General features: G+C 35.4%; 2 protein-coding genes and 1 pseudogene across 2 annotated transcripts; 2 read left to right on the forward strand and 1 right to left on the reverse strand.

The window, feature by feature from the left end:
- Positions 1 to 1,359: 1,359 nt before the first annotated feature.
- On the reverse strand, positions 1,360 to 2,118 carry LOC120187760. The gene has a single exon (XM_039191388.1). It carries the CDS (start codon positions 2,116 to 2,118, stop codon positions 1,360 to 1,362), a length of 759 nt encoding a protein of 252 aa, XP_039047319.1.
- Positions 2,119 to 3,934: 1,816 nt separating this feature from the next.
- Positions 3,935 to 4,822, forward strand: LOC120187625 (pentatricopeptide repeat-containing protein At1g63150-like). Its single transcript, XM_039191305.1, has one exon. It carries the CDS (start codon positions 3,935 to 3,937, stop codon positions 4,820 to 4,822), a length of 888 nt encoding a protein of 295 aa, XP_039047236.1.
- On the forward strand, positions 4,821 to 5,556 carry LOC120187443 (annotated as a pseudogene).
- Positions 5,557 to 22,560: the final 17,004 nt, after the last annotated feature.

The following is a 22,560-nucleotide window of genomic DNA, read 5'->3' on the forward strand; positions in this document are numbered from 1 at the left end:
ACGACGATTCAGTCCTTTTTTATATTTTTTTGATAATTTCTCAAACGATTCTTAGAAAAGTTAACGACATTATTAAATACAAACAAGTTTAATTGAATTTGATAGTTAGTAAGTAATCTTCAATCATTATAAATATAATAAAATTTGATTTAATTAATAATTATGATTTAAATAAATATCTAACTGCACACACGTACAATCATATTTAATTTATCCTAAAAGACTTCAATAAGAAGAAAAAAAAATCTATGAATGAACGAAACAAGAAAAAAGGTTTTCAAAGATCTCTCCACTCTGGTCCTTTGAACAAAAATATACAAATTTTAGACCTTAATTTTCATCTTAAAAATTGACTGAACACTTCGAGTTGGGATAAAAATGGAGATATCACATCTGCTAGGAACCGATGCATCAATCTTCAACAAATTAAACATGGTCACCTTCCCATGCATCGTTGCAACCGACGAGAAGTTGACCGAACCCGACAAAACATCCGCCCAAAACGTAGCGTTCATAATCAAACGCTCCACCTTGAAATCTGCCACCGTGCTGATATGCAGCTTCCCGCGTCTGGGAACCGACGATTGTTCGATCGGAACAGTCGCAACAACACCCCCATGATAGTTTATAAAACCCACGGTGTCCTTGAACTTGAAGCTCCGGTAAAGTTTATCGTGCTCGCATTCAGAATCATTCCCAGACTAAAATCGATGTTGTCGAAGCCTTGAGGGTAAACTGTGATTTCAGGGTTCCTTGGCTTGAAAAGAGTCAGGGCCAAAGCAGTGAAAACGACAGCAACGATGAGTATAAGAATTGCAGTCATTCCACAGCATATTTTGAGACCTCGAGAACCTCTGGCCTTGCCCATTTTTTTAGGGGGAAAAACTTTGGATTGAAGACTAAAATTTGATGAAATTATGATGATAATTACGATTCGTTTGATAAAACGGAGTTTTTAAGAGGAACAATTTAATAATAAAAAAAGGATGTGCTTGATTTGTACTGAAAGTTGAATGCTCTTTGGACTTTGGGTAGAAATCTATTTTGAATCAACTTCTTTGCTATTTGATTTGTTTCCAATTCTTCTTGTCAGTTTAATGGTATTTATAAACTGTTTTTCTTTTTTAGTTAATATTTAATAACTAGATAATCACATCATGACATCTATTAATGAGACAAATATATATACAAATTTATTTTTTTCAATTACTTTTGAGACCCGATAATTCATATTTACCTTATTAAATTTTATTAGTATTATCCCTTTTTTTATTTAGTATTATCATTTATCAAATGACAAAACAACTCAAGTGGAAAACGTATACTCAAGATGTGTTGTGTTTTTATTTAACGTCTTACTTAATATCCACTACGACTAACAGTGCCTCTGAAGGCATAGAGGCAATCCCCATTCTCAACACCATGCCACCTTAAGCTACAATTCTCGCGCATGATCCTTTGCTTGTGTATGAACAAATAATCGTCTTGGGGAAGAATTTTTCTGCTCAACAACAACTCTCTTAATTCGTTAACCGTGTCGCAATCCTTCATTTCCAACGTAATCGCGGCGGCATTCAACAGGCTCGAAGACATTTGCACCACTACGTTCAGCTTCTTCGACGGAGGGTCTTCCCTCAAACGATTCATGGTTTTCAAGAAAACAATGATTTCCGAGGATTCGGATACCCCGTATTCACTCAGGTTCCGGAAATCGTATGTCATTTCTTTTCCGGAGAAAAAGAGTAGCATTCTTTTTATCGGTGTGCCATCGATGATGTGGATTTTTTCTTTTAAGCTGCGAACCGTCTCCGTCGTATCAACTTCGATGGCGATCTGCTTAGCCAAAAATTTCACAATGATCTGCAGTTTACTGCAATGATTAAATGGTGGTGAAAGTGGTTTCATCGCGGTAAGGTTGATTTTGGTACCGTGTGTGACGATCGGATAATCCTCCATGTCTAATCCGTCGACGAGCTCCCAACCAGAGACCGAAAGTGTTTGTGATCCTACTGGAATTCTCAGGAACTGTTCTAACTTTCTTTTGATCGTTAAAACAGGTTCCTGGAAACCGATTTCCATGGCGAATTCTCGTCCCCAGGCAACAATGGTTACTCTCATTGTGCCAAATCCGAAATAAAGGAGTAGAAGAAAACTTACAGATTTCAGTACTAATCAATGCATGGAATATTTTTTTATAGAGTTTTTAGTTTATTCTTGGTTGGTTTGTGATTGGAATTTGAAATGAAAAATCATGTAAATTGGATTCAAGAATATGAGTGATGGATCACGTTTGATGAATGAGAAATCATGCAAATTGGCAATTAAAATTAAGCATGACTGATTTTGCAATTTTGACGGTTAAATGCCTGTTCATTCCTCTTACATTTTGCAACTGAGTTGAAGCATGAGTGAATAAAAAATATAAATTTTGCCAAAATAACACAAATTAAAACATAACTGTTGTTTATCGCATTTTGCAACCATAGAACAAATTTACTACAAGTTATAATTAGTTTTATGTTGGTAATTTGTATATGAATCGAACTTGAATAAATAAATTTGTGCTTGTGTTCGTTTGTTTTTTTCTCAAGGTGTTCTTATTTGGTCCGTGTTCATTTAAATTTTTAATGTCATACATATTCGTGTTTGTTTATTTATTGTTCACAAACATATTCATTCAACATTTATAAAAATGTTTATTTATACATTTATGAACATGTTCGTTTAGTGTTCACGAAAGGAGCAATTTCAAACAAAACTTTTTTTCTTTCCCGATGAACATTAGGAGCATATGTGTTTGAGTATACTAATTAAGCAGAAGGAATAGTGGAATCAATTTCTTTTTGAAATATATTCGATTAAAAAAATTTAAATTCAAATTAAATTATAAAATATATTTAAATATTTAGTAATTAATTGATTGATTTTCAAGTTCGTGTCAAGTTTCTCAATTCTATATTATATATGTATATCATATATGGAAAAAATATATATTTATATCATATATAGTTTTAGAAAATCTTTTAAATTGAAATCAAATAATATCATAATATTATAAATATTTATAATTTAATTTAAATAGAAATTCGAATAACTCTACTCAATTCGAATTTTATAAACTTGACTAAACTAAAATAATTTTAAATAAAATTTGAGTTATAAAATAAAACTCATCAACTTGACTAACTTAAATTTTTTTACTCAACGCGATTAAACTCTTACTTCTACTTATCTAATTGCAAACACCAGCATTGGATTTATGATCTTAAAGGACGATCGACAATAATTAAAAAATATACTTTAAATACATAATGTGAATACGTAATATAGTTTAGAAACATAATGTTAATTAAAAAAATTCTATTTTTTTAAAAGAGGATAAGAGATCTAAGGGTAAATTATGCATTTAATACTTAAACTATCAGTTTTGATTTTGTTTTAATACTTAAACTTTAATTTTTTTTAAATCATTCTTAAAGTTTAGTTTCTGTTTTATTTTAGTACCCATTAAAAACTTAACGTTAAATTTTGAAAAAAATTGAAAATTTATGTACTAAAACGGGACAAACTGATAGTTTATGTGCTAAATGCGTTAAGTTTTTTTAATTGTGGTATCCTAAAATGAAACAAAAATTAAACATTAGGTATGCTTTTAAAAAAATTAAAAGTTTAAGTACCAAAATATATCAAAATTAAAAGTTTAAATTCTATAACGGAGTAAAACTGATAGTATAGGTACTAAACATATAGTTTACCCAAGATCTAAAAACCAACCTTTGGAGTGTATTTCGAAAGAGCAAAACCCACACTCTGGTTCTAAGTTTCATATTTGGCATTCTCCAATCTCCATCCCTGGCCCTGCCACTCGTGTCTTTGGATCACTGCTAGTTTCAAGCTCAGACATTTTTCCTTCGATCCCACTAACTTTCAAGACATGGGTAAGATTAATTCTTTATTAACTGTCCGTTCTATTGTTAATGGTGGATGGAATCTCTCTATTTTCCACTTTTCTTTTTCTTCTCCTTTTAACACCACCGCTACTCACATTAAAGCTTTAAGCAAGGCTTCAATGCCTGTGAAGGGAAACCCTCAAAAGCATGATGGTTTTGATAATGTTAATGATGCTTTGGTTTTCTTTAATAAGATGATTGTGAAGTACCCAAAGCCTTCAATTGTGGATTTCAATAAACTATTAGCAACCGTTGTTAGATTGAAACACTATGCCGTTGTTGTTTCTACGTATAGCCAAATGGAATTGTTTGGAGTTCCTTTTGATGTTTATTCATTCAACATCCTGGTTAATTGCTTTTGTCAATTAGGTCGAATTGATTTCGGGTTGTCTGTTTTGGGGAAAATGCTGAAGTTAGGTGTTGAACCTAGTTTCGTAACCTTTTCGACTTTGATTAATGGACTTTGCAAACAAAGCAAGTTTCCTCAGGCTGTGAGTTTGTTTGATGAAATGGTTGAAAAAGGGTATCGACCCGATTTGTTCATTTACAGTACAATACTCAATGGGTTGTGTAAGATCGGCTATACCGACCGAGCTGTTTGGCTTTTAAGGATGATGGAAGAAAGAGATTTCGCACCCAATGTTGTAATATATGGCACTGTCATTGACTGTCTCTGTAAGAACGTGTTGCTGAAGAAGGCTCTCGATCTCTTCTCTGAACTGAAGGCTAAGGGACATCGACCAAATATCGCTACTTACAATTGCTTAATTCATGCTATGTGTAACTTGGGCCGGCAAAAGGAGGTAACAAGGCTTTTGAATGAAATGAGGGAGAACAATATTTCACTCAGTATTATCACATATAATACCTAGGATGATAGGATTTCTGAGGCTATGGATACCATTGACGCAATGAGGAAGCAAGACATTGAGCCTGATGTTGTCACTTATAGTATATTGGTTGATACCTATTGCAAGCGGGGAATGTTTTCTAAAGCTGAACATATTGTCAACACACTGAGAAACCAAGGCATTGAGCCTAATGTTGTTACCTATAGTGCATTGATAGATGACCATTGCTAGCCAAACGAAATGGATAAAACTAGTAGAGTATTTCAGTTTATGATCCAGAGAGGTTGTGAACCTAATATGCGGATTTACAACATCGTGATCAATGGATATTGCAAAGCTAAAAGGTTTGATGAAGCAATGTAACTCTTTCATGAAATATCTCGAACAGGTCCAACCCCGAATATTGTCACTTACAACACTCTAGTGCAAGACTTGTGTCATTTCAGGAGAGTTTCTACTGCATGTGAACTTTTAAAGGAGATGCTTGGTTCTGGAGTAGTTCCAGATCCATTGACCTATTCGATTTTGGTGGATGGCTTATTAAAAAGTGGTAAACTTAAAGAGGCCTTGAAATTATTTCAGGCAATACGGAATAGTGGGTTGGAGCTCGATATTATCTTTTATAATATCGTAATGGATGGCGTGTGCAAAGCTGGGCATATTGAATTTGAAAAGAAAATGTTTAATGAGCTGTCCGTCAATGGTTTAAAACCCACCGTGTCACGTATAATATACTGATTAATGGATTCTGTAAAGAGGGGTAACCAGATGAGGTATACCAGTTGCTTTGCTTAGGAGCACGGAAGATAATGATTGCTTGCATTGCCTAATAGCATCTTTTATAATGTGATGATCCAGGGGGTTTCCGAAACAGTTCTACCTCAAAGGCAACCCAACTCCTTGCGGAAATGGTCGGCAAGGGGTTTTTCTGCAAATTTATGGACTGCCATTGTATATGTTGATCTACTCTTACTACTTGATAAATCAATCTTGATTTAAAAGGTTGGATTGTTAGTGTAACAATCATTTGTTGTGAATGATTAGTGAGATCTATTTTCAGATTTAGTTGACGTGTACCTTAACATCAAGGTTTATTTTGTTATATTAAACTTGTATATTTTCTGCTATAATTTTTTTATCATGTTTAAATTGGACTAATTTTATACTAACTGGTGACATTACCTTGTGTTTGTTTCCAGCATCAATGCCTTGTATGGGGCTGTGGTATAAAATTCCCTTTCGGTTTTACGAGTTTAGCATGCTTTCCTTGAATTATTTTGTGTGTGTGTGTGATGATTAATGGTTTTCAAGGCAGTCAGCAAGAAATGTTTCATCTGGTGGCACTTGTGCTTCGACCAGCCTTCTACTGCATGCAACTACGGGCATAAGCATGCCAAATGCGTATAAACCAGTGCTTGTGCTTGCTTGCAAACTCAGGAGCCATGGTATCCAAGTGTGCCTGCTACATGTGAGGTTAGAGGATTGTGAAAATCTCGCAATCAATCGTACATTTTACCTGTGTATTTGCACATTGGAAGGCTTGATATCTGTGTGAATGATCACTTGCACCCATTGCTGGTGCAGATAGAACAACGCCATAACTATTATCTTTGATGATCTTGAACCAATTAAGGTTGCTGTTTTGGATCACATTCCTGCAATGTGAAAATGGGAGTGGAAGCCATCCAGAAATTCAAAGCAAGAATCTCATTCACCAGAAAACAATTGATCCACGCCATGTCCTGTTTTGAGATGAAAATTGGAGGTAAGGTACCATAAAAATTCATACTTCACCTTAAGATAGTCATCCAGAATTCTCTCATTCCCTTAAGGCATCTTTGAATTTGACAAAAGCAAAGGTAAATTTCTTGTATTTCTTTTCTACATTCAAATCAGCAACGTACACATCTAACGCAATACCATCGGCTACAAACACTCAGAAACCAATGGGTTTACTCGGACCTGACACTCCCCATCTTCTCTCTCTTAACATAACATTAGCTTCAACATTTAATCATCACATTATTATTTTCTATTCATTTTATATCATTTTGATTCATATGATAATAAATTTAACTTTCAACATTTACAAACTATGTCGATTTGATCTTGATTCTAAAAGAATTCAATAAATTCAATTCTTAACACTTGCATAATGCTTAAATTATGTATAGTTCTTTTAGAATTATTGTCAAATTGACAAAATGTGAACACTAAATTAAATTTGTTATTGCATCAATCAAAATTAGTAGGTACTAAATTGCTTCTCTCTTTTTCTGCTGGATCAATTTGCTCACTTTCAAATTAATGAGATCAAATTCCTTCTCTTTTTTAGAGGGATCATTTTTATCATTTTCCTAAATTAACTGGGTGCAGTTTACGTTAATCGTCGGAAAACAAATTGTGGATTGCTCCTTTATTGCAAATGAGCATATTGATGATTTGTCTCGAAGAAAAAGAGATGTGTTTGTATTCAAAGTCGATTTCAAAAAGGCCTATAATTTGGTGGATTGGGGATTTTTGGATCTAACTTTAAAAAAATGGATTTTGGGAAGAAATGACCGTCATAATGACCTTCTGCGGGCCAATGAAGAGTTTTGAAAAAAATGTTATAAAAATGAAAGTCCATCAAATATTTTTATGGATTAAACCACATAAAACTAAATAATTTAAATAAAATTTTGTTTTAATAAATTACCGGTTTTGGTATGCAAAATCAAAAAATGGGTTCGAGAGTCAATTACGTGTTGGAAAGGATTCACATCCAACAACGTCAAATTTTGGTACATAGTTGGTTACCCATTATTTTAAAATAAAAATTATGAATTTAAAATTTTATTTAATTTTTGACACATTATGTATGCAAGTTTGAAAAGGCCATTTATATAATTAGAAATTAATAATAATAATCCCGGACACGAGTGAAAGTCCTATCAAATAAATATTGCCTTAGTTTAGAAATCATGATGCAAGAATTTGAAAAGGATGTCGATTTATTTCGGGAGATAATAATGGTCACCCTCGAGCACAAGGGAAGGATACACTATTAAAACTATAATAAATGAAAAATACCTTTAATTTTTTAAAAATGAATTATGCAATCGAACAACCAATTTTGAACCTAATTAGGTTAATGGGTTAATTAAGGCTTCATCTAACTAAATGTTAAATTATTGATTTTAAAGGACTTAATAAAACTACTCCTAAAATTGAGGCTCTAATATTAAACCTAAAATATTTTAATATCCTCTCGGTTAAGCTAATTTAAAAAATATACAAAAAAAAAAGAAACCTAAAATTAAAGGTTTCATTGAAGTCGAGAATAAATTATTTAATTAAAGAACCTAAAGCTAAAATTGAGACTCTAAATATTACTCATATATAAATTTTAACATTTTAATCGAATAATTAAAAAAAATCCCGAACACAAGCGAAAATTACTTAAAAAAGTATCCTAATTACTAAATTCAAGTAACCTAAATTCAAGACTAAATTAAACAATAAATGGAATCATAGATTGAGGGGGGAATCTGGAAAATATAAAAAACACAAGTAAATAAATAGATACATATAAATGTCAAGGTATTAAACAAATAAGAGGAAACGAAGTAAGAAAATACAAAAAGAAAGTAAAAACATGGAAAAGAAAGTGCAACTCAAGCATATTTAGGAACAAAAGAAGTCAAATTAAAATCAAATAAATAGCCGGCTAGAATAAATTCGTAACCTTTAAGAGGAATTTACATTGAAAATGAAACAAAATGAAAAAAATGGTCTGTCAGATTTATAGAATCGAGGGATGTGGTTTTTAAAACAAAATAAATTTAAAATATGTTGAAATTAAAAGGAAAGTTTAATTTAAGAAACAAAACCCAAATCAAAGTTTAAGAAGATAAAAATAATTTAGGAATTATAACGGGTCAAATATGTATATTATAAAAAAGGTATTATGAAAAAAAATTAAATATGTATAAAAAGAAACAAAATCAAGATAAAATAAGGAAAAGTACGACAGGTTTAAAAAAAATAAAAGTGTGATCATATGAAAAGGATTAGAATGAATTTTAAATAACACTTTTAGGGGCCAAGAGAGTAAATTTACCCTACCCTTTTGTCAGGCGAGATCCAAGGGGCTCAAATGGGTCTTCGGGTCGAGTATAAAACATAAAATGTAGGAAAACAATTTCAAACCTTACTTTCTTATTTTCTCTTAACATGTTCTTCATTTCCTGAAGAACGTTCAATCGAAGTTCAAAGGGGACCTAAATTATGGTGGTACTTTGCCTCATCGTCCATCGTATATCGGCGTTGACCACTGATAACTCCGTAAAAAGGTTATATTTAGAGCCTTTTCACTTAAGTTATTTGTTGTCTTAGGGCACATTTAGGTTCATATAGATGCATTTAGGACCATGTAGTTGCATTTGGCGGATTCAAATTGTCGTGGCATTCTATTTTGCAACTGGTTCTACTTAATGGGGAATGTAGTGTTGGATGATTTTGTGTAGGTTCATGGACCCAAAGGTGAGCAAGGAGAATTGCCGTAACAATTTGGGATGATGAAGCATGGGGAGAATGCTGCGGCGGCTACGACAACATTTCTAAGCACAGGAAAAGACAAAAAAGTTTAAAATTTTTTTTATAAAAGAGCTAGCTTTCCATCCCACACGTGATTCATGTTGCCTGTCACCTAAGAGGGGACCACTGCCACCTTTTACACCCTTTTACGTGTGGGAATGTTACCTAGGGTACTAATGGAATTTTGGAACAAAACCCTAGGACATTCCCTTAGTATAAATAGAACATGATACCACAAAAATAAAAGAGTTTTTTTTGGGAAAAAGGGAGAGGTACGCAATAGTGAAAGGTAACTACAAACCTTCCATTTTCTTCCTCTTTCATATTCTTTGTGGTGACCTCTATAGCCAATCTCAAGGGAGTGGCGAGCTAAGCATCCGAGAGAAGCTAGCGTTGCTAAGGTGGTTCGAGGTGTCTCGAGGGAGCGCACAGCAGCGCGTGTGTTGGGAGTTTCGTCCACCTTTGTGCTTTCATTTCATTTTTATTTTATAAGTTGTTTTGGAACAAATTATTTCTTTGAATGATTTGTAACCCACCATTAACTAACCTTATTTGGTGTGGGTTGACTTTGGATGATTAAGTGTCTATTTTAATGGATGGTTTATGTTTTTATGTTTATTATTTGCTTTGCTCATTGTATTTATTTACTTAGGATTGTAAGAGCTATGAGAGTAGCCGTTTCTTAGGTTCACTACTTAGTTTTCGAGAGAAACTAGGTGGTTCAATACTTAGTGTTCGAGAGGAACTAGGTGAAGATCAACATGAGCAATGGGTTTTAACTACTAACTAAAACCTAATATGCCATTAGAGATACAGTTAGGATTTCAACGACTAAAAGAAGTAGTGCTTAATTGATAGGTTTAATGCCACTATTCACACCGAGAGGTATTACCGTGTCATTTTTGTCTGTTAGGTTCTTTACTAGAGATATCATATGAACACTTTTAGTAAACTTCGTCGAGCAAATAGGCCATAGAGTTTTTAACCATTCTAAAAGACAAGACTTAGGATTCCATAGTAACCCCACCAATCATTACCATTTTATCTTGTCTGTGTGAGGTTGCCAGTTATCTTATTCATTCCTGGATTATCAATTTAACATGCTTTAGCATTTTTAATTGGTTACACTTAATACATCTCAGTTTTTCATAACATTTCCATTTGCTACCTTTCCACATTACCATTGAAGTTCCATTTGCATACATTTCATCTTGCCACAACATTATCATTTGTTCATACCATTCCACTAACTATACTTAGATAATTTAGTTTAGTGCTTTAACTTATCTTTTGATTTCCTCTCATCCCTGTGAAGACTATACTTACTCACTACTATAATACTTGTTCGATTGTGTATACTTGCACATAATTTTCACGTAAATTTATAAGCACACCAAATGCGGACAAGTTTTTGGCGCCGTTGCCGAGGATTGACAATTGATGTTTAACAGTTTTGTTATGACATTTTTATTTTACTTCTTTGTTTTTGTATAGTTATAATTGTTATTTTTGTTTACCTTTTTAAGGTGTATCACTGTTGCATGACCCGATGAAGATGTGCCCAAGGAATCATGTACGAAGTTCGAAATCAAGTAGAGGATCTTGCAGATTTAAATGTTGCATCAATTCGCAATGATGGGGTTATACTTTGACCATGAACTATTAGAGATTATTTAGCACCCACCTTGTACAATCTCAATCCCGGGATTATAGAACCAACAATTCAGGCAGCTCACTTCAAGCTCAAATTGGTGATGTTCGACACATTGGACTTGGTTGGACAGTTTGGTGGTGAACCTCATGAGGATGCAAGGCAACGTGTTCGAGCATTTTTAGAGGTTAGTAGTTCATTCAGATAAGAATGAGTACATGAAGATGTGTTGAAGCTAAAGTTATTTCCTTACTCATTTTGTGATTGTGCAAGAGCTTGGCTAAGTGGAGTTTCATCTGGCTTGTCGGAGTCATGGTCAAACCTATACAAAAGCTTTTTTTCTATGGTATAATCTGCCTAGTATGAACACTTAAATTCAAAATGACATAGCATCTTTTCGTCAAGCTAATGATGAGTCAATGTACAAGTGTTGGGATAAATATAAAGGATTGTTACGTAAGTGCATGAACCATGGATTCCATGACTGGATACAAGTTGTGATATTTTACAATGGTGTTAATGCTCCCACTCGGATGATGTTAGATGCCTCGAAAAATGTAAATTTAATAGACAAGTCACCTAAAGAAGCCTTTGATATTCTTGATCGGATAACAAAATAATGATTACCAATTTTTGTCTTCAAGGCTAGGAACAGGGTGAAAGGCTCAAGGGACCTTTGAATCGGATGCTAAGGACTCTTTATCAGCTCAATTGTCCACCATCACCAACATGTTGAAAAATCTTCAGTGCCCTAGTGAAGTAAGGGAGTAAAGGTGGCAAACTCAACATGTATTTTATGTCGTGACAATCACCAGGAGAGTGATTGCCTAGACAATCAAGAGTCCAACAACTATGTGGGAAATTTCAACCAAGGCAATAACAACCCCTACTCCAACACCTACAACCTAGGATGACGTCAGTAACCTAACTTTTCATGGGGAAATCAAGGAGCCTTCAATGCTAGTCACTCCACGAGGCAACAAACTATGAACGAACGCTCAATCTTCCAACAAAATTTTTCGTGGTAAAACTCTAAAAAAGGGGATTTATTTTCGTCAAATACCAACTCGTTTGAAGTTTCTTTACAGGATTTCATGGAAACTACTACGGACTTTATGGATTTGACAAAGACCTTGTTACAAGATCTTTCTACAACCATTAAAAACCAAGGATGTTTGTTACAAAGCTATAGCTCATCGCTGAAAGTCTTGGTAACTAAGTTGAAAAAATTATCACAATATTACAAGAACGTCAACTAGGTTGTCTACTTAGTGACATTGAAGTCACTAAACCACATGGCAAGGAGCATTGTAGTGCATTCACCTTAAGGAGTAGCACCCAGATCTACAAAGAAGCTAAGTTTGGGGGGAGACACTAAAAAAAACCTAGCAATGAGATTGTACATGAAGATCTAAATATGAAAGAAGATTTACCTTTGATGGAAGACAAGCTTGAAGGTTTAACAAGTGAACCCAATGAAGATAGAAAGCATAATGCCACAAAAAACGATAAACCCCCACCAACATGAATGGATGTCCAAAGGGTAACTATCAATGTCTTCAACATTATGAAATATGTTCATGATTTTGGAGAGTCTCCATTGCTTCAGCATTATGAAATATGAGCTCGAATTGGGTTGTCTGAATCTTGGAAGCTATAATAGCAGGTTGTAGGTCATCCAAGGTAGGAGTTAAGTAATTTCTAATAGTTTGTGGTCGAGCAGTATTCCTAGCATTTGGAATTGTCGTGGCATTTTGAACTGCAGAATCATTCACTTGATTTTGAACAACATGAGCCTCAGGTTCTATATGAAATAATGGTTCTTTGGGTCTTTTACGTGTCATGCGAAAACGTAACACCTGAAAAAGGTAAACACAAAAACAAGTAACTATGTACAAAGAAAATAAATAAAATGGTGCAACAACTAAACTCAACATCATCAATTGCCAATCCCCGGCAACGGCGCCAAAAACTTGTTTGCGTGTTGTGAGTACTATAAAATATACGCAAATAATGTGCAAGTATACACAATCGCTCAAGTAATAAAGTGATGAGTGAGTATCGTCTCCACAAGGATTGGAAGGATATTGAGTAAAGTTTATGAACTATTCTATCTAAGTATAGTTAGTCTTGATATATACAAATGTCATGGCAATGGATATGTGTATACTGGTGAATGTGGATTGATGGTGTGATGGTGTAGCAAATGGAAATGCAGTGGCAAGAACAGATATTCAATGTTGGAAATGGTGAAATGTCAAGGCAATGAAAAATGGTAAAAACAGTAAATAAAAGATAAATAAAATAAAAAGAAGATAATCCTCACGTGACAAGCTTCCAATGAAATGAATGGTAGGGATTGATCTAAGGATGCTAAACTTATCTCTCAGGCAGATTTAAGCTATCTGGTCTTTACTTACTCGACAAGGCTTTCCTAAAATGTTCTCACAGGAACCTAACAGAATAGGATGCCAAGGCATCTGCTCTCACTCAACGATATTGGATAGCCTACCCTATTGATAAAGACACCCTTTTTAGTCATTGAAATCCTATCCTAGTCTCTTCCGAGATCTAAGGTATTAGGTTATAATATTCCTAGGTCGGTTCAAAGCCCCTTGAAAATACTATAACCCATTGCTTATGAGGATCTTGTCTTGCGTTTCTTCCGAATACTTACAAGTATTTTTAGCTTAGGATTCTTTCGAACACCTAACCTTCTCTAAGAAATGGACATTTCCATGCCTCTTACAAGCCTAGATGGTGAAGCATTCATAAGTAAAGCAAATAGAGAACCAAGATAAACTTAAATATACCATTAAAAATAAAGTTCAAACATCCATTAAACCAACCACCACCAAATAAGTTAGTTCATTATAGGGTTCGAAATATCCATAGAAAAATCCACAAAATATTCGTTCCAACAACCCATAAATAAAATAAATAAAATAACAGCAAAGGGAAGTGAGAAAGAGCCTTCGACGCGCGCCACCGGAGGTCTCCTCGGCTACCACGAACCGCCTTAGCTCGCTAGCTCCTCTCGGCATCGAGCTCGCCACTCCTTGAAGTTTTATCAATGGAGGAAAACCCAAGGAAGAAGAAAGGAAAAGGGAAAATAAAAATCTTATTTTTATGCTACAATATGCGTCTCTTTTCTTCCACACACTCTCTTTCTTGAGAGGTGTAATATATAATAAAAATATATCTAGGGGTAATGATGAGGTTGTTGGGATATTATTGGGTGCAAAATACCCCTCATACCCCTAGAATCACATGTTATGCATGAACCTTATCCTCCAGGTGTCAATGGTCCCCTAACAGGCTGTTACAGCCATCATTTCACGTGTAGAGCCAGTTGTCCACGTACAGCTGTATATTTTTGTCGTTTTCTGTGCCAGAAATGCTGAGGCATTTCAATCTACTTCAGCAACGTGTGATGCCGCGACATTACTTCCCAACTCGCCTATTTTGCTTGTTGTTTCCTGCACATCACTAAAAACCACACCCTTCCTCCTCATATAGTACCTTAAGCAAATAAAATGACACACCCACCAAAAATGCAATTATATGCAGCTACATACATCTAAAATGACCTATATGTACCCTTAAACAAACAATAACTTAAGTCAAAAGGCCTTAAAAGTAGTCTTTTTACGGAGTTATCACACCCCCAAACTTAAGCTATTGCTTGTCCTCAAGCAATGGATAACAATTAACACAATCAAAATGTCATGGCAATTTTCAACAGTAGGACAACAAGACAAAAATTGAATTTCAACCCTTAGAATAATTGGCTTCAACATGCTAGACATATCAAGAATTCAAGTACTTTTCCCTAGGTCAAGATCCTTTATGGTGTTGTGTGTGTGATTTATTGTATCTAATCTATACTTAACGAATTTAGGCAATTTCTAATTGAGTTCCCTAGTTTTGCCACAGCATTAACTCATTCATTAAGCACATTTATACTCCCTTTTCACTTACTACACATTTTTTTCTTATTTTTTTCACTTTTTTTCTTATTTTTTTTTATGCTGCTACGAAGGGAGTCAGCTCATCACACCTACCATCCCAAACTCTAGGTGAAAGGGAGCATAACTTCCACCCCCAAAGTAGTCAGATAGAGTCATCCCGTGACTACTTTCATTCACTCGTATGCGCGTGGTTGCCATTTATTAAAGAGAGTTCCAAGCAATGCCACGACAAAGAGGAGTGTCCCTCTACAGCTATGCCGAAGCATTTATTCACGATTAAACAAAATTCAGAGATAAGGGAGTTTTTTTTAATTGATTTATCATTTAAGCATAATACCATATTTTAATGCCAAGGCTAACCAGAGTTCTTTCATAAAAATTTCCTAAGTTCATCAAGTATAGAGAACATACAAATCGTGTAATAATAATTCACAAAGAATCAAACCCTAGAGTCAGTTCTATCATTCTCAATAGTCATTTACATTCAATTTCTAGCCTAAAAAGTTCATCTTCATTAGGTATCATCAAAACATTTCATCTAACTATCCTACCATTTACTGATGCCATGGCATAACATTATGCTAATATTATCATGCACATGTTCTACAAAGAACACTACCTCCCCCAAACTTGAGAGAAACATTGTCCTCAATGTTGAATAAAAACTAAGTTAAAACAAGACTACATGCTATGTGATGCGATGCAATGCAATGCAAGGTACCTTGTCTTCCTAAGATGGTGGTGGAGTCGCGCTGGCAGTGCTAGTAGTATTACGTCTGGTGCACTTCCTCAGTGATGTGGGGCTTTTGTCAGGATCAGAACTGGGTTCAACAGGTGGTGTGCTAGGGCCTTCAATGTGCTTAGATGTTGAGGTCTTCATACGCCCAATAGATGACTTCAGACGTCATCTAATCCATGTTTACTAGGTTAGCATCCTCTGCTTGGGTGTACTGTCTTGCTGAGTGACATTTGCAAATGTCGTGGCATCCTCAAATGTTGGCAAGATCTTGTCCAGGATGACCGGAAGATTATAAGCCCAATGTGGAAGTATCTCATTTTGAACAGGTGCCACGATTGCGTCTTGTTAAAGCCTCAATTACATCTAGCTTTGCCGTGGCATATTGGTTTGCAGCAGCCTGTGAAGTTCCCTCGTGAGATTTCATCATATTCATCATTCAAAACACCCTTTGTCCTAAAAAAAGTACTATTAAAATTAAAAATATAGAAATAAAACAAATAAAAATAAACAAACAAACACTCATGACAAAATAAAACTTCCAAAACATAAATTAAAAAGGGTTCAAAGGATGCAAACTCCAAAATATCATGAATTGTTATGGCATTTTTGTCGCGTTCGATTGGAGCACCAGTATAGACCAAAATGCTCCACATATATAACAGCGCCACCTTTAGTGTAAGTCGATAGAACCCTATTTATAGGACCTTTGCAGTAGTCCTCTCTTTTCTCTCCCCGTTGCCGTGGCATCTTTTAATTGCTTGGGCAGCAAAGTCTTTGAAGAAGTAGGGGTCATCATCTTGCATCAACTTGTTCTTTCCTTGGCTATTCAAGTATGGAAGCAAAACACCACTAACGAGAAAATTAAAAATGTCAGCATACCACGACAATGTCGTGGCAAATAATAATTTCTCATCAGGGAATTTTTTCTCCATTTTAATCTGTAGTTCTTTCACAATTTCTAGCCTAGAAAAAATGGGCAACTACTTGGGGTTTAGGATGAGTAAATTCAATGAAATCCAAAGGTTCAATTTTTGTACCTGGTCTAGCTATGAGTAAGCTAGACTGACCCACCTCCTTTGAAATATCCTTAAGCTCATCTTTATCTTCTTCATCGAGCTTTAAGTACTCACAAGTGCCTACAAAATTGTCATGGCATGATTCTGCAGCTTCCCTTTGGTCATCAACTTCTGCTAGTGGGGGTTTTTCGTTTGCCGTGGCATTATTTTGCCTGCCATCATTGGGTTTACTCATTTAACCTTCAACGTTGTTCTCCAGCGAATGTGAGTCCTCTTGCAATTGAGATTCTTTATGCATAATCTCATAGTTGGGTTATTCGAGTATTTCCCCCCCAAACTTAGCATCTTTATAGATATAGATGCCACTCCCTGAGGTGAATGTACTAAATTGCTCACTGCCTTTAGCCTTAGTGACTTCAGTATCACTAGACAATCTGTCTGGATGGTATTCTTGTAATGCCGTGACAATTTGATCCACTTGCATTTCCAAAGCTCTCAAAGATAAACTATGACTTTGTAACCATGCCCATTGACTTTGTAATAATTCTTCTTGACTCTTAATAGATGCATCATGATCTTCTAATAGAGCCTTTGTAGTTGACATAAAGTCTTGCATAGTGGCCTCTAGAGAACTTGTATTAAGTGAAGATGTTGTCCCTTGATTATGCCATGGCATATTCGTTTGAAAGGCTAGGGGCTCATCTATATATTGATGCTGAGCAAGATGACTGACATTACGAGCTCTTTGATTTTCCCATGATAAATTTGGATGTTGACTCCATTCTTGGTTGTAGGTGTTAGAGTAAGGGTTGTTATTACATCCATTAAAGTTTCCCGCATAGTTGATGGACCTTTGATTGTTCGGGCATTCACAGTCATGGTGATTACCTTGGCATAACAGACATGCCAAGCTATCAACCTTCACTTCTTTCACATCCTTAGAATTTTGCAAATTCTTCAACATATTGGTGATGGTAGAGAGTTGGGCCGACACTGAATCTTCAACTTCCAACTTGAATGTCTTAGATGCCTTTCTTCGAGTTTCAAACCTTGAAGAGGGAAATTGGTAATCATGGTTAGCGATTCGATCAAGAATGCCAAAAGCCTCTTCAGGTGATTTATCAAGCAAATTTCCATTTGTCCAGACATCTAGCATCATCCTCGTGGGTGCATTGGTTCCATTGTAGAACATCACGACTTGAGTCCAGTCGTGGAATCCATGGTTGGTACATTTGTGAAGCAATTCTTTGTAGCGGTCCCAACACTCATGCATTGACTCGTCATCAGCTTGGTGAAAAGATGTTATGGCATTCCTAAGATGGTTGTTCATATTCGGTGGAAATAACTTCAATTTCAGCACATCTTCATGCACACCTTCTTGTCAAAAGGAGTCACAGACCTCCAAAAATTCTCGAACATGTTGCCTTGCATCCTCATGAGGAGCACCACCAAACTTTTCAATCAAGTCCAACATGTCGAACATAACCGGTTTGAGCTCGAATTGGGTTGTCTGAATCTTGGAAGCTATAATAGCAGGTTGTAGGTCATCCAAGGTAGGAGCTAAGTAATTTCTAATAGTTTGTGGTCGAGCAACATTCCTACATTTGGAATTGTGGTGGCAATTTGAACTGCAGAATCCTTCACATGATTTTGAACAACATGAGCCTCAGGTTTTATATGAAATAATGGTTATTTGGGTCTTTTACGTGTCATGTGACAACGTAACACCTGAAAAAGGTAAACACAAAAACAAGTAATTATGTACAAAGAAAATAAATAAAATGGTGCAACAACTAAACTCAACATCATCAATTGCCAATCCCCAGCAACGGCGCCAAAAACTTGTTTGCGTGTTGTGAGTACTATAAAATATACGCAAATAATGTGCAAGTATACACAATCGCTCAAGTAATAAAGTGATGAGTGAGTATCGTCTCCACAGGGATTGGAAGGATATTGAGTAAAGTTTATGCACTATTCTATCTAAGTATAGTTAGTCTTGATATATACAAATGTCATGGCAATGGATATGTGTATACTGGTGAATGTGGATTGATGGTGTGATGGTGTAGCAAATGGAAATGCAGTGGCAAGAACAGATATTCAATGTTGGAAATGGTGAAATGTCAAGGCAATGAAAAATGGTAAAAACAGTAAATAAAAGATAAATAAAATAAAAAGAAGATAATCCTCACGTGACAAGCTTCCAATGGAATGAATGGTAGGGATTGATCTAGGGATGCTAAACTTATCTCTCAGGCAGATTTAAGCTATCTGGTCTTTACTTACTCGACAGAGCTTTCCTAAAATGTTCTCACAGGAACCTAACAAAATAGGATGCCAAGGCATCTGCTCTCACTCAACGATGTTGGACAGCCTACCCTATTGATAAAGACACCCTTTTTAGTCGTTGAAATACTATCCTAGTCTTTTCCGAGATCTAAGGGATTAGGTTATAATATTCCTAGGTCGGTTCAAAGCCCCTTGAAAATACTTTAACCCATTTCTTATGAGGATCTTGTCTTGCGTTTCTTCCGAATACTTACAAGTATTTTTAGCTTAGGATTCTTCCGAACACCTAACCTTCATCTAAGAAATGGACATTTCCATGCCTCTTACAAGCCTAGATGGTGAAGCATTCATAAGCAAAGCAAATAGAGAACCAAGATAAACTTAAATATACCATTAAAAATAAAGTTTAAACATCCATTAAACCAACCACCACCAAATAAGTTAGTTCATGGTGGGGTTCGAAATATCCATAGAAAAATCCACAAAATATTTGTTCCAACAACCCACAAATAAAATAAATAAAATAACAGCAAAGGGAAGTGAGAAAGAGCCTTCGACGCGCGCCACCGGAGGTCTCCTCGGCCACCACGAACTGCCTTAGCTCGCTAGCTCCTCTCGGCGCCTAGCTCGCCACTCCTTGAAGCTTTATCAATGGAGGAAAACCCAAGGAAGAAGAAAGGAAAAGGGAAAATAAAAATCTTATTTTTCTGCTACAATATGCGTCTCTTTTCTTCCACACACTATCTCTCTTGTGAGGTGTAATATATAATAAAAATATCTAGGGGTAATGATGAGGTTGTTGGGATATTGTTGGGTGCACAATACCCCTCATACCCCTAGAATCACATGTTGTGCATGAACCTTATCCTCCAGGTGTCAGTAGTCCCCTAGCAGGCTGTTACAGCCATCATTTTACGTGCAGAGCCAGCTGTCCACGTACAGCTGTATATTTTTATCGTTTTCTATGCCAGAAATGCCGAGGCATTTCAATCTGCTTCAGCAACGTTTGATGCCGCGACATTACTTCCCAGCTCGTCTATTTTGCTTGTTGTTTCCTGCACGTCACTAAAAACCACACCTTTCTCCTCATATAGCACCTTAAGCAAATAAAATGACACACCCACCAAAAATGCAATTATATGCAGCTACTTACATCTAAAATGACCTATATGTACCCTTAAACAGACAATAACTTAAGTCAAAAAGGCCTTAAAAGTAGTCTTTTTACGGAGTTATCAAGTAGCACCCAGATCTACAAAGAAGCTTAGTTTGGGGGGAGACACTAAAAAAAACCTAGCAATGAGATTGTACATGAAGATCTAAATATGAAAGAAGATTTACCTTTGATGAAAGACAAGCTTGATGGTTTAACAAGTGAACCCAATGAAGATAGAAAGCATAATGCCACAAAAAAAAGATAAACCCCCACCAACATGAATGAATGTCCAAAGGGTAACTATCAATGTCTTCAACATTATGAAATATGTTCATGATTTTGGAGAGTCTCCATTGCTTCATTATGAGGAACTTTTGATGGATGGGGAAGCTGTAAAATTTTACTGCATCAATATTTTGCAAAGTGGTGGTTACTTGAAGCTTGATAAAGAAGACAATGAAGAGCATGAGGAATATCCAAAGGACATGAATCAATCTAGCTTACTCATAGCTAGACTAGGTACGCAAGTTGAACCCTTGGATATCTCTGAATTTACTTAGAGAAAAACCTTACTAGTGCACTCGCCCGCTTTAGAGTTATTATTCTTACCTTTACAACTTAACTCAAGGAATGAAATAGAGATTAAGGAAGAAATTCTTGATGAGAAATTATTATTTGCTGCGATAATTTTGTGGGATGCTGTCATTGTTAATTTTCTTCGTTAGAGGTATTTTGCTTCCTTACTTAAATATCCAGGGAAAGAACAAGTTCATGCACGATGTTAGATATTGTCATTGGGATGACCCCTACCTCTTCAAAGAATTTGCTGCCCAAAAATTAAGAGATTCCATAGCAAAGAAAAGTGAAAAAATATCCTATTTCACTAACATTTAGCTTTATGTGGAGAGCAATTTGGAGAAGACTATTGCAAAGGTCCTAATTATGAGTTCTATTGGCCCACACTCTTCAAGGATACCCAAGAATGTTATAAATCTTGTGATAGATGCCAAGGGATGATGAACATATATGGAAGACACAAAATGCTCAAGTAAAATATATTAAAGGCGAAACTGTTAAATGTGTGGGGTATTTTTGGTCTACACTGGTGCTCCAATCGAACGTGACAAAAAATGCCATTTCAATTCAGGATGTTTGTGAGTTTCATCCCTTCAACCCTTTTTAATTTTTACTATAGCATTTTTAATTTGTTTTTTTTTTGTTTGTTTGATTTATTTGTATAATTTTTTTAGTAGAACATATTCCCAAGCATGTTTTCCAAGGACAAAGCCCCCGTGGATGCTACACCCACTTAGAAAAATAACTCAAATGTTGTTGGCATAAACGAAGACATTGTTGATGGTGTTCACCCTCCTGCACAAATGTCACAACAAATTGCAACACCTCAAACCAAGCAAGCACAACCGACAAAGGCCCAAACTACTACTGAGGAACCTACCAACGAGATGACCCGACAAGCCAAAATACTACAACATTCTTCTCCGTGCATGACCCCGACATCATATGGTAACCACTACTCCACCACCACAGATAGTCAAGGTACCTTGTGTTGCATTGCATGGCATTTAGTTTAGTTATTATTTTGTTTTCATGCTTTTAGGATAATGCCTCTTTCAAGTTTGGGGGAGGTAGTGTTCTTATTTGGACATTTGCATTAATAGTGTTAGCATAATTATTTTTGCTATGTCATAGTAAAGATTAGGATAGTTTGTTTGGAATAAGTTGTTGATGCCCAATGATGATGAATTCTTTATGGCTAGAATTGAATGTACATGACTGTTGAGAATGATAGAACCAAATTTAGGACTTGATTCTTTGTGATTTATTAGTACACAATAATATATTTTATATTCTTAAGGAACTTATAATTTTTTTATGAAAGAACATTTGCTTATGCTGTAGCATAAAACTTTGACAATGAGCTTAAATGTTAAATGATTGCTTAAAGGCTCAAATTTGACTCCCCTATATTTTGAATTGTGTTTAGTTACAAATAAATGTTTCGGAATAACTATATAGGGACACTCCTCTTTGACATGGCATTGCTTGGATACTCTCTTTTAATAAATAGCATCCAGGGCATACGAGTGAATAAAAGTAGTAACGGGATGACTCTATTCAATAGGCTAGGGAATGGGGTGTTTGCTCCACTTCATTTTTAATTCTAGGAAGGTAGGTGTGATAGGCTGACTCCCCTCGTAGAAATAGTAAAAAATGTAAGTGTTAAGGAAACGGGAGTAAAAGTTGTTCTTAAAGGATAAATAAAATGCTATAGAAAAACAAAAGTGCCTGAGTAGAAACTTTCTAGCTTTGTTAAGCATAGCTAGATAGAATCATG

The sequence above is a fragment of the Hibiscus syriacus genome, unplaced genomic scaffold, assembly GCF_006381635.1.
Source record: "Hibiscus syriacus cultivar Baekdansim isolate YM2019G1 unplaced genomic scaffold, ASM638163v2 tig00113725_pilon, whole genome shotgun sequence".
Taxonomy (NCBI): domain Eukaryota; kingdom Viridiplantae; phylum Streptophyta; class Magnoliopsida; order Malvales; family Malvaceae; genus Hibiscus; species Hibiscus syriacus.

Bases quoted from the DNA above. Each gene is read 5' to 3' on its own strand.
- LOC120187625 (XM_039191305.1), top strand. From the start codon at position 3,935: ATGGGTAAGATTAATTCTTTATTAACTGTCCGTTCTATTGTTAATGGT.
- LOC120187760 (XM_039191388.1), bottom strand. From the start codon at position 2,118: ATGAGAGTAACCATTGTTGCCTGGGGACGAGAATTCGCCATGGAAATC.